General features: G+C 38.1%; 1 protein-coding gene across 1 annotated transcript in view; it reads right to left on the reverse strand.

Moving 5' to 3' along the window:
• The window catches only part of LOC139954939 (NPC intracellular cholesterol transporter 1-like), a 32,693-nt gene that overhangs the window by 3,278 nt on the left and 16,621 nt on the right, over positions 1-12,794 (reverse strand). The window contains exons 7-17 of the mRNA XM_071954958.1: positions 8,944-9,072; positions 8,286-8,468; positions 7,835-7,946; positions 7,000-7,127; positions 4,820-4,957; positions 4,045-4,134; positions 3,151-3,341; positions 2,325-2,567; positions 1,457-1,518; positions 1,048-1,201; positions 398-629 (exon numbers count right to left, since the gene is read on the reverse strand). Coding sequence (XP_071811059.1) covers positions 398-629; positions 1,048-1,201; positions 1,457-1,518; positions 2,325-2,567; positions 3,151-3,341; positions 4,045-4,134; positions 4,820-4,957; positions 7,000-7,127; positions 7,835-7,946; positions 8,286-8,468; positions 8,944-9,072 — 1,662 coding nt within the window. The remainder of the gene's footprint in view (positions 1-397; positions 630-1,047; positions 1,202-1,456; positions 1,519-2,324; positions 2,568-3,150; positions 3,342-4,044; positions 4,135-4,819; positions 4,958-6,999; positions 7,128-7,834; positions 7,947-8,285; positions 8,469-8,943; positions 9,073-12,794) is intronic.

The raw sequence follows: 12,794 nt of genomic DNA on the forward strand, positions 1-12,794 counted from the left end.
ATCTACATATGTATATATTAAATTAATATTAAAATATTAAATGAGTCGCCTCCGAATCACTTGTCACCAAAGGATAAATCGCTGCTGATGTTGCAAGCCAGGAGAGGGAAGGATGGAGGGAGGGAGGGAGGGAGGGAGGGAGGGAGGGAGGGAGGGAGGGAGGGAGGGAGGGAGGGAGGGAGGGAGGGAGGGAGGGAGGGAGGGAGGGAGGGAGGGAGGGAGGGAGGGAGGGAGGGAGGGAGGGAGGGAGGGAGGGAGGGAGGGAGGGAGGGAGGGAGGGAGGGAGGGAGGGAGGGAGGGAGGGAGGGAGGGAGGGAGGGAGGGAGGGAGGGAGGGAGGGAGGGAGGGAGGGAGGGAGGGGGAGGGAGAGGGGGGACAGGGAGAGAGCCACACTCACCATGACGAGATTGACGACCGAGATGGCGTTGAGTTCGATCCCCCAGAGGTACATGATGCCCATTAGGTCGATGGTGATCATGACAATGGTGAAGGTGCTGATGAGAGCCGAGAAGAAATCGCAACCCAGGAGCAAGAAGGTGATGACAAAGATGGCTGCGGTACAGATGGAGAGGTTGACGGCAGCGTCTCTGTATATGGTCAGGTACTGCTCGTAGAACACATAGAATATACTGGAAAAAACAACAACATGAGGTCAAGTAGTCTAATGTAGTCACTGCAAACAAACAAAAAAACCCACAAAATTTAGTCTACGTAGCCTAGTCTAGGAGATATAATCAAACACTTCTCCAAGATAGCACGAAAGAGATGTACTGGTTCGCTGCATCAACAACAATTGTTCAGCTGAGGGGGGGGGGAGGTGGGGGGTTCTTAACTTTGTCAGTGCCAAGTAGTTTTTGAACTAGCCTACGTCAGTTTTTCAGGGCAGGGTTTTTTATTTGGTATTTTGCCAAAATACAGGTTTTGTAGGGAAAAATATTGGCTTGAAAATACTGGAAAGTATTTCCAAAGGTTGGCAGCTCTGCACACGCACACACACACACACACACACACACAGAGTCTTCTAGATCAATCATCAAAATGATTTACCTGTAAGGATAGACTTCAAAGTCCTCATTGTCAATCTGTGTTGAATCCTTCAGCATCTTGGTGATGTTAGCGCTGATGTTTTTGGCTCTTGCAATAGCTGCTATGTAATCTGATGAATTCCTACACACGGTATGATACGACTGGAAATATGAAGCTGAGACCAAAACAAACAGAGAAACAGTTATCATACAATGAAACACCCATCTCAAATTTTTGGGGAGTTTTAATATTACGCATTCAATATCCACAACGGTTCTGTTTCTGTATAGGATGTATTTTTTCTTAAATCGGTAGTTGTCCTGAGAGATCTCAAGCACACTAACCCCCTATGCCCCCCCCCCCCCTCCATGAGAGTAAATGACGTGGAACAGACTCATTGCGAGCAATGATCATTATCCGACAATCTCACCTCCGATGATGGTTTTTGCCTTATCTTCAAAATTGACTGCAGAACCATAGGCAGCTTTACCTCTGTAAGCAAATGAAAATAAAATAAAGATAAAATAAATATAGATAAATAATATAGATAAAGAGGTTATATGAAGAGAGAGAATTCCCTGCTTGCTTATTGTAAAATCCAATGGTCATTTATTTTGCTTTTAGAACAGGGGTGTTGGGAGGAGGTTGAATGGTGGGGGGGGGAGGGTGGAAGGAGCCTGGCCACCACTTAGATTACCCATTTCACTGGTTGCCTTGGAGACGGTGAGACCGTTCAAGTACTTTGGTTACTTTCAAAGGGTTCAGAAGTGAACAGATCCTCATTTGAAACCCTCCCCCATGAATGAACATGGGTTTTGTATCAAGCATTCTTTCTTCTCGAGTTCAGGGAATTTACAAATTACAGGATTGTAATTGTTGCACCCCATTCCTACTACTGGGCACCTCCATGACCCCATCCCACGGACAAGAGTGTTCCTCAGCATGTGACCACTTTCTCAGACAATTCGAGATAATTAAAAGCAAAAAAACCAAAACCTCATTTCCCAAACCGGACTTACTAAAGATTCTGGACAACACACTGCACCCTTTCAAGATAACCTGATTAGCTCGGCATAGACTATTCCAAACACCAGTCCCCTTTGGGGATGTCAATGTTTCATGCCCCCCCATTTTTTTTTTGCCTTTTAAATGTCGGAAATTTTGTCTATAAAGGTTAACAATTTGTAGCAGCCACAGAAACGAAATCTCTAGATAAAAAAACCCACAATTCTCGGGACAAAAGGTTGGAAACCTGAAAAGTTATAAATCTGCCGGGTTTAAAAAGACTTTAAACTTACCCCTTGGAGCACTTGATACAAGGAATGTCTTCTAGGAAAAAAGGCAGGAATTCTACAAATTCTGCCGGGGTCGCTCGACTTGTACTATTTCTACAGGCCACGCAGGTGCTGTTGTCCACGAGGGAGGGGCAGAAAGTATCGGTCCCGTTGTATAATCGACAGCAGGATTTTGAAGAGTCCCCGGATTTGGACCAGTCGAAGTAATCGTCCAACCAGGAACCTGCTGGCTCCGCTATATGTTGGCTGATGAAGAATAATAAAGGAAAATCATGATAAGGATAAAAAAGTGGAATTATAAACGCTGACCAAGAATTTCAATCTAGGCGACAGTTTATTTCATCAGATATAAATGGGAGAGAGATTTGACTGGTGCAAGGGCCGATTCCATCGAGATTTGACATTTGGTGTAGCTGATGTCAAGTGTTCACCGTGAGAGTCCTGGGAGGTACAAAGATAGGGTGTGATCCCTACTGATGCTACAGATGGTTCCGATTTTTCTCAAAAATTTTCAAATCTTTACCCTTTTTTAAAAAAGTCACTCGAAGGATAAGATTGATTGAACGATTAGCAATGCTAACTTTCTCAATCTTAACGATTGAGATAAAGATCGAAAAAATTAGCGGTGTCAAATAGACGACTTGTTAATGAATCAACGATTGTTTAAGTAACCCACTTCGTTAACCCATCATCAACTGGTGACTATCACAACAAAGGGAGACAATAAAGAGAAAAAGACAATAGAAGATTATTTCCCATCAACTGGTGACTATCACAACAAAGGGAGACAACAAAGAGCCAAAAGACAATGGAAGATTATTTCACTTACTATCCTGGTTCCCTAGAGGCGAGGAATATCTGAGCGGAGAGAGAGTCCACGTTGCAACCGGCCGTACCGCAGAGTTTATTCTGGTTTTCGATGGTTGAATAGTTGTAGCCGCCCTTGACCACGAAATAGACAGGTGGCCCCACGTTGAGGTAGTTCAGCTCCATATCGAAATAGTCCAGCATGTACGAACCCTACGAAAAAAATGTAAAACCGACAAGATTAGAATCGGAGTAAAAGAGAACAGGGGAGACAGACAGACATACATGATACAAGCAAATAATAAGACAGTAGTCGTTTAACACAAGCTTTGTATGGATGCATACGATTTCATTTCATCTTGACAACCTCTCCTTTAATCAAGCTTCAATACTAGTGTACTATGTACTAGTACTATGTGCTAGTGTGCTATGTACTAGTGTGCTATGCACTAGTGTGCTATGTACTAGTACTATGTGCTAGTGTGCTATGTACTAGTGTGCTATGCACTAGTGTGCTATGTAATAGTACTATGTAAGAAGGTGCTATGTACTAGTGTACTATTTACTTGTGTGCTATGTACGAGTGTGCTATGTACTAATCAAGTATCCCATATCCCTAAGTGACTACTTCTTACACAAATCACTATTTCAACATTTCTCTCTCTCTCGCTCTCTCTTGGAATCTTTACTTTTTCTGCTTCTGCAAGGCAAAAACCTATATACTATTCTTCTTTGTCGTCTTTTTTTATTCTTTTCTCTATTTTTTATTCTTTTCTCAATTTTGTTTCTTCGGTGTTCACGACAACAACACAAGACGAATGAATACATAAAATTCATCTGATTTTTTCGACACCCAGCCTTTCCATTCTAGTCCTCCTCACACAATCTTTTTCAAAACAAATTAAGATCATCTTACCTTTGGCATGGACAGTCTTTGGTCTAGACCGATGCTCAACTTAGGGAGGAATGTGATGGACATGCAAAATACAAAAGAGAAGACCACCATCTGTTGGAAGAGGAGAGAAGAAGATTGAAGAAAGTTGTTAGACTACATAGCAAAAATATCGTAGCTTTAGTGGGTTGTGGGTATAAACCGATTAGTGAAAGTAAGGCTGCCTATTGGCTGACTTTGGTAACATCCACTAATAACTTAAAGGGTGTGAAGACTCGCGCAAAAAGAAACGTCTAATGCCAGTAATCTGACCTAGTTTCGAATGAGGTGTAACAGAAGTGTTAGACACCACCGTCGATCCCAGAAATTACACACACACAGCTTGCTACCATCGGTAAGTAGACACTAGTGTACAGTCAGTACATACAGCTGCGGTCAATACCCATAACACAGTGTAAAAACAACTCAGCGATGGAGCGACACGAACAAATCGTCACTTCCAAGCAACGGAAAGTTAACTGTTTCAGATGACTGCACGCGGTTTGGGGCGAGTCTTCAATGCCTTTAATAAACCTTTACAGAACTAATATGGAAGCAAACGGTCACAAGAATCCCCTTATTTACACACCCTGCCACCAAGGTTTGCAAAGGATGAGATAGAGCCCTACATTAAATCTGTGGGCCACAATTTTCTGTACTGCATTAAACAGCTTAACACACTGTCAAAATATAAATTTAAAAAAACAGCCTTTTTCAGTTTGATTCTTCACCAGTATTATTATATTTAACAAAAACTCACCACAAACCATCTGACTATTTTATTCAATAAAATTGGCGCATATATATTCTCCACAAATTGTTGTAGTAGACCCTGACCGACTGGAACCTGGCCCGCTTTCTTATCTTGGAAGCAACATAGGATTTCGTAGCGGTTTTTCTGTGAACAAGAAGAAAGAAATAGTTCAAAAGTCAGTTTCTATACAGAAGCTCAACAAGGAGTTTCCCATTGCAACCACAGGTATTGGAAATTCCTGCAGATTTTTGTATTTTACAAACCCTTTCATAATGCTGTGGGTATCAGTGTATTAGTGCTATTGTTTTTATGCCGTTTAGCTGTTGCATCTGTATGCGTGTTAGTATGTATGTGTCAAAATATCAATGATCTAAAACCCTAATTCTAAAATACTAAAAATAAAACAAACTTAAATCCTAAATACTAATCCTAGCCTCTTAATACCGTCACAGATCATGCATGCTCAATAAGACTTTATGATTCATTGATAAAAGTTATAACTTTCCAGTTTGTAAAACATGGGTTCTCAATAGGTGGCCTGCAGGCCACTCTTTGGTCAGCGATAAATTTCACTCTGGCCTGCATAGAGACAAGGAAGTCCACCATCTTGTAGTACTATGTACTAGTGTGCTATGTACTAGTGTGCTATGTACTAATGTGCTATGTACTAGTGTGATATGTACTAGTGTGCTATGTACTAGTTTGCTATGTACTAGTACTATGTACTAGTGTGCTATAGATGTACTAGTGTGCTATGTACAAGTGTACTATGTACTAGTGTGCTATAGATGTACATGTGTGCTATGTACTAGTACTATGTACTAGTGTGCTATAGATGTACTAGTGTGCTATGTACGAGTGTGCTATGTACTAGTGTGCTATGTACTAGTGTGCTATGTACGAGTGTGCTATGTACTAGTGTGCTATGTACTAGCGTGCTATGTACGAGTGTGCTATGTACATGTGTGCTATGTACTAGTACTATGTACTAGTGTGCTATAGATGTACTAGTGTGCTATGTACGAGTGTGCTATGTACTAGTGTGCTACGTACCAGTGTACAATGTACTAGTGTGCTATGTACTAGTGTGCTATGTACTAGTGTGCTATGTATTAATGTGCTATGTACTAGTGTGCTACGTACCAGTGTACAATGTACTAGTGTGCTATGTACTAGTGTGATATGTACTAGTGTGCTATGTACTAGTACTATGTACTAGTGTGCTATAGATGTACTAGTGTGCTATGTACGAGTGTGCTATGTACTAGTGTGCTATGTACGAGTGTGCTATGTACTAGTGTGCTATGTACTAGCGTGCTATGTATGAGTGTGCTATGTACTAGTGTGCTATGTACTAGTACTATGTACTAGTGTGATATGTACTAGTGTGCTATGTACTAGTACTATGTACTAGTGTGCTATAGATGTACTAGTGTGCTATGTACGAGTGTGCTATGTACTAGTGTGCTATGTACGAGTGTGCTATGTACTAGTGTGCTATGTACTAGCGTGCTATGTACTAGTGTGCTATGTACTAGTGTGCTATGTACTAGTGTGCTATGTACTAGTGTGCTATGTACTAGTATTATGTACTAGTGTGCTATGTACTAGTACTATGTATTAGTGTGCTATGTACAAGTGTGCTATGTACTAGTGTGCTATGTACTAGTATTATGTACTAGTGTGCTATGTCCTTGTGTGCTGTACTATGTAAGAGTGTGCTATGTACTATGTACTAGTGTGCTATGTACTATGTACCAGTGTGCTATATACTAGTATACTATGTACTAGTGTGCTATATGTACTAGTACTATGTCAGAAGGTGCTATGTACTAGTGTGCTATGTACTAGTGTGCTATGTACTAGTGTGCTATGTACTAGTATGCTATGTACGAGTGTGCTATGTACTAGCGTGCTATGTATGAGTGTGTAATGTACTATTGTGCTATGTACATAAAGAAATACTTTTGAAATGAAGTTTCTAAATGAAGTTTTAGATCCTTCTTTTGTTTAATAATGAGTTAGATGGGATTTAACTCAATTGTTGAACTGAATGTGGAAACGATTTCACTCTCGCCTCTTTTGAATACACAAGTTTTTTAAACATGAGTAAAATGGATTTCATAAATTTTTTCGAAACTGGGAGGGTGAAACATTAGCCAGGTGAAACGGAAGAGTTTATTTACCTCCTGTCTCAGCGAATCAAGCGTCAATAGAGCCACGAAACAAGTTATTTGTAGCAAAAAATTGATGAAAACAGCTGTAGCGGCATATAAAGAAAATGCTTTCACAGCAGGCATGTTGGACAAGGCACCTGAAACAGAGAGAAGAGGATAACAAACGAATAACAACATGAAAAAATCAACTGTGAAAAATAAATTAGGCAAATCACATTGGACCAGAGACTACCAGACTTGGATCAAACAATGAATCAAATTTCACCTAAAACATAGTTGTTTTGCTAATGCACAAAAAAAAAAAAAATTGGGCAAAAGTATAAACTAAAAGCACAAAAATGGAGTCAATTTGTTAAATAGGTTGTGGAAGATGAATTTTTCTGAGGTATGAGACTAATAAATGAAAAGCTATTCATGTCACCACTGTCAAATACACACACAGGCCTATGGCAAAACACCATGAAATGATCGAACCACACAAAAATGTAATACCGTCAGTCTCTCTGATCAAAGGTTTTTCAAAGTCGCATTATGACAAGAATCTGTGAGTAACTGTATGCTGTCATATTTTATTGCTTTTAATAATTATTGTCAAGTTATTTATTTGTGTAATTCTTAGGATGCAATATTTTTAGACTGTCATATTTTTAAGCTCTAATATTTTTAAGTTTAATATCTAAAGTCTAAATAAAAGTCTAATATTTTATGCTATTCTGTGAAGTGCTTTAGGATCATTCTTTTAATGTAAAGCGCTATATAAGAATAAATTATTATTTTTTGTTATTATTAACGATTCCGGGGACCGCTGTGAACGAGGAGAGCAAAATACTTAAGAGTAACTTACCGAGGGAGAATGCAACCGATTCGGATGAGCTAGTTAAGAGCATGCTGGGTCCGACTTCACCGAGGACTCTGGCCATGTGAGTGATTCTAGCTTCCCCCTCCTTATGTTCTCTCTGGATATTATAAAACAAACATAAACATAAATTAAATAATCCATCTGTAATATACTAAATCAAACCTCCCAAGAATTATCAATTTCTGCAACAACAAAAATAGCAACAACAAAAACAACAACATTTGTAGTTGTGTTCTTGAAATTTTGTTCTTGAAAGATTACCAGCACGGATTCACATTTCATAAATACTGGTTATAAAATGTTACAATGGCTCATGTTGAGCACATGTCAAGCACATGTTATACACATGTCTTATGCATGCTATACACATGTATTATACATGCTATATATATATACATATGTTGTACTAGATGAAGATAAATCTAAAACAACAAACCTGATAGGTCTGGACGAGAATGAAAATGTTGTCAACGCCGACTGCGAGAACGAGGAACGGGACCACCTCGATGACGATCAGGGTTGCCGGGACGCCGCAGTAACTGAGGGCGCCAACGGCGGAGGCCACCGAACAGAATACAATCACCACTCCGGAGAGGCCGAGCATGATCTTGGTGTCGATCTGAGGAAAAGGCAAGAGGAGCGATCAACACATCGTACAGGGCCGACTGGTCAAGGCAGTCGATAATAAATGTGGAAATCTTAGCCGCAGAAATGTCACGACTGATCTGTAAATTTTGATCAAAAAACAGACAAAACAACAGAAAGAGAACAGGGATGGCTATGGGAAATGGTTTCCAGCAGAATTTTTTTTTTTTAAATAACACTTTTTCTGGTTCATAAGAAAATCTGAATTGCCAAGGAAGAAATTAAACCTTGGTTTTTAAAGAAAAAATATTTAAACTACACTGACACTAAACTGCATCATTCTTAGACTTGCTTCAAGTCCAATATTAGGTACACTGGAAAGAAATGAGAAAATTTAACAGTTTCCTGTTTACCTCTGAGAGAAATTTTGTTCATGCTTTACGCAGCTTACATAAAATATGGAAATTAATTCATCCAAATGTGAGATGGAATGTCCGCTCTCTACTTACAAGGAGACGACTGCACGAGAAGAACTGTCCGAGAGCGATGCTGACGTATCCAAACATGACCAGGTAGCTGAGAGCAATGGTGTATATATCAGTGGTGCTCTCCCTCTGTATCTCATCCTGAACTGATCTCTATGACAACGAAAAGATGACACAAGACGGTTTATATTAAAATATTAAAAAAAATAATCTGATTTCCTGTTCCCGTATACTGACTGACACTTTTCTTTCACTTGTTAGGGTAAATCTGTTCCTGAAATAATTCTGATCACTTTTCCTACAAACTTTTTACAAGTTTTCATACTTTTACTGCCTACAACCCCTATCTATCTGCCCCCTTCCCCACCCCACTCTTTTCAAAGCAAAGTGAAAACTGCAGATAGTTCATTCTGGCCTTTTCTATGATTTACTACAAGACAAACATATACAGTATATATACATTAAATTGTGTACTGTGAACATATGAGCTTTAATGCTATACTACTGACATTAAATGCATATAAATGTGAACATTGCAACATCTAATTAGCATATCAGAATTCATGGAACTGAATATTCATCATAATATATTTGCATTTAAATGAGGACAACGACCTACTACTCTCATTATGATTCTGTTGTTGGACTTTATTTCTCATTTTGAATCAGAATTTAAACTCAATCTGCTCTGCAATTTGTATTGACTGTCCTACAGTAATCTACTATTACTATAATTAACTCAAAAACTGAAGGAATGGAACAGGTTTCTGATAACATTTGATTCCATCACAAATGTGTCACCTAGGTGGAGACTTGCAACGTTTCTAAACCGAAAAATAGCCTGATTATATTAAAATTTCTGTGGGACTGTAATGCATCGAGGATCATAAGAAACTGACTAATTGTGAATACAACCTCTATTCATTTATAGAGTATGACAATGAAAACAAAATGAAATGGTATCCAGGCCGACCACCACAGATAAAAGACACATATTTATAGAAGAAATGATATCAATCAGCATTCTGCAACGTTAATGAATACAACTTTGTTTGTTTTTGCTAATGAGGTTAAGGCCTTAATTAAGCTTAATAATTGGGAATAAAATCTCTATTCATTTATAGAGAATGACAATGAAAAACAAAACCAAATGGTATCCAAGCCAACCACCACAGATAAAAGACACATATTTATAGAAGAAATGATATCAATCAGCATTCTGCAACGCTAATGAATACAACTTTGTTTGTTTTTGCTAATGAGGTTAAGGCCTTAATTAAGCTTAATAATTGGGAATAAAATCTCTATTCATTTATAGAGAATGACCATGAAAAACAAGAGCATCAATGACGCAGTATCTCAATACTGGAAGTTTTAATTTTGATTCCTAATTTCAAATCTTTGCTCTGTCTCTACAATTATCAATATATGCCACTCGATGATACTATCTGAGCATCCGGATGCGCGGATGCTTAGTCTCACCCCAGTACGTATGTGAGTATAAAATGTCAAAGTCCCAGTTCTTTCTTTTTGAGTGGATGCGCGGATGCGTGGATGCGGAGTGTCCTTTCCTAGTACTTCTGTGGAGGAATTTTAGAGGGCGTCACACATGTACGGATGCCTTTTAAGAACGACACACTATTGATGTGGAATATCTTCGTACATACGGGACTTTCAGTATTGGAAATACGTGACGGTATATGTCGAAACTTTTCGAAAATTGTAAGTCCATTCCTGGTACTCCCGGGGTGGATGCGCGGATGCGGAGTCAAAATGAAATACGTGATGGTATATCGTATATGATGGAATTTTAGAGGGCGTCCTACGTGTACGAACATGTACAGACACACCGAGCATCCGCGCATCCGGATGCTGGGAAGAGTTAATGAATGGCCCTGTATTCTATAATTGTACCAAACAAACTTATCATGGCCCTTGCTCTGAAAAGCTACCTGAACACCAGTACTATCCTTAAATGGATGTTACAAAAACGAAGGCCTAATATAAATTAAATGCACTACGTAGAATTCAGCGGTACAAAATGTGTATATGTAATTAGAATGCAATAGACTACACCTGGCGTACCTAACTACAGTAGAGAAAATTGGTCGCGAGGGTAGCCATTTTCGTATATCTAACATGTAGCTGCCATGAGTCATAGCCAATCTGCTACAAAACAGACTTGGGGGCGGGGCTTAAACATCAAAAACGGACCTTTTTACTAAAAGTAGGGGCGGCAGCTCAGTGTTGTTTTAAGAAAGAAAAATCATTTAAACATCAAATAAAGCAAATAAAAGCCATAAAATGTCATGTACAGCTGGTAAAATTCTTATTAATACCTACCTGTAAACAACAAATGAAAGTTTAAAATGTTAATAAAATATATAATATATAGGACCCTATCTTAGACGATACCACTGTTGAAAGACAATTCTATTCTATTCTCTTTCATTAAACATAAGTTTTGGAGCGTGTGCAAAAATGGGTTGTTTCGACTGTATTTCAGTCCAAATTGGCCCGATTTGGTCATAAATCGGTGAAAAAGTCATAGAATGAGATAAAATTCTCGAATAAAAAATAGTAACTTTTGTTTGCCTATATGATATATGCTTGCTCTGAAAATTCCAGAGAAAAAGAACTTTATATGAAGACGCTGAAAAATTTTTAAGAAAAGAGAGAGTCCCACTTACTGTTACAATATCTCTATACATGTAATGTATTGAGATAAAAAAACGTAATGGTATCCAGGCCAACCGCCACAGATAAAATTCATGAATTTATAGAAGAAATGATATCAATCAGCATTCTGCAATGTTAATGAATACAAGTTGGTTTGTTTTTTCTAATGAAGTTAAGGCCTTATTAAGCTGAATATTGGGAATAAAATCTCTATTCATTTATATAGTGTATGACAATGAAAAACAAAACCAAATGGTATCCAAGCCGACCACCACAGATAAAAGTCACGTATTTATAGAAAAATGATATCAATCAGCATTCTGCAACGTTAATGAATACAACTTTGTTTGTTTTTTCTAATGAAGTTAAGGCCTTATTAAGCTGAATAATTGGGAATAAAACCTCTATTCATTTATATAGTGTATGACAATGAAAAACAAAACCAAATGGTATCCAGGCCGACCACCACAGATAAAAGTCACGTATTTATAGAAAAATGATATCAATCAGCATTCTGCAACGTTAATGAATACAACTTTGTTTGTTTTTTCTAATGAGGTTAAGGCCTTATTAAGCTGAATAATTGGGAATAAAACCTCTATTCATTTATAGAGAATGACAATGAAAAACAAAATGGAATGGTATCCAGGCCAACCGCCACAGATAAAATTCATGTATTTATAGAAGAAATGATATCAATCAGCATTCTGCAATGTTAATGAATACAAGTTGGTTTGTTTTTTCTAATGAAGTTAAGGCCTTAATTTAGCTCAATTACTGGGAATAAAATCTTTATTCATTTATATAGTGTATGACAATGAAAAACAAAATGAAATGGTATCCAGGCCGACCACCACAGATAAAATTCATGTATTTATAGAAGAAATGATATCAAACAGCATTCTGCAATGGTAATGAATACAAGTTTGTTTGTTTTTTCTAATGAGGTTTAGGCTTCTATTACTGTATTTCCTGCATTTCCTTGTGAAATAAGGATATATAAATTGAATTTACCTCAGGTTAAACAAAGAAGGGACAGAAGACTAATACTTTGTACTTGTATTGTAAAATTCAGCAGTGCACAAACAAATCCAATTTGCAGTTTGACCTTCCGAACAGACTAATAAACAACCACACGTAGCCCTTTTGAGGTTTTCAAATGTAAATAGTAAACAATTAACACTTAAAAATCCTTT

This window comes from Apostichopus japonicus, chromosome 17 (genome assembly GCF_037975245.1).
Source record: "Apostichopus japonicus isolate 1M-3 chromosome 17, ASM3797524v1, whole genome shotgun sequence".
Lineage (NCBI taxonomy): Eukaryota > Metazoa > Echinodermata > Holothuroidea > Aspidochirotida > Stichopodidae > Apostichopus > Apostichopus japonicus.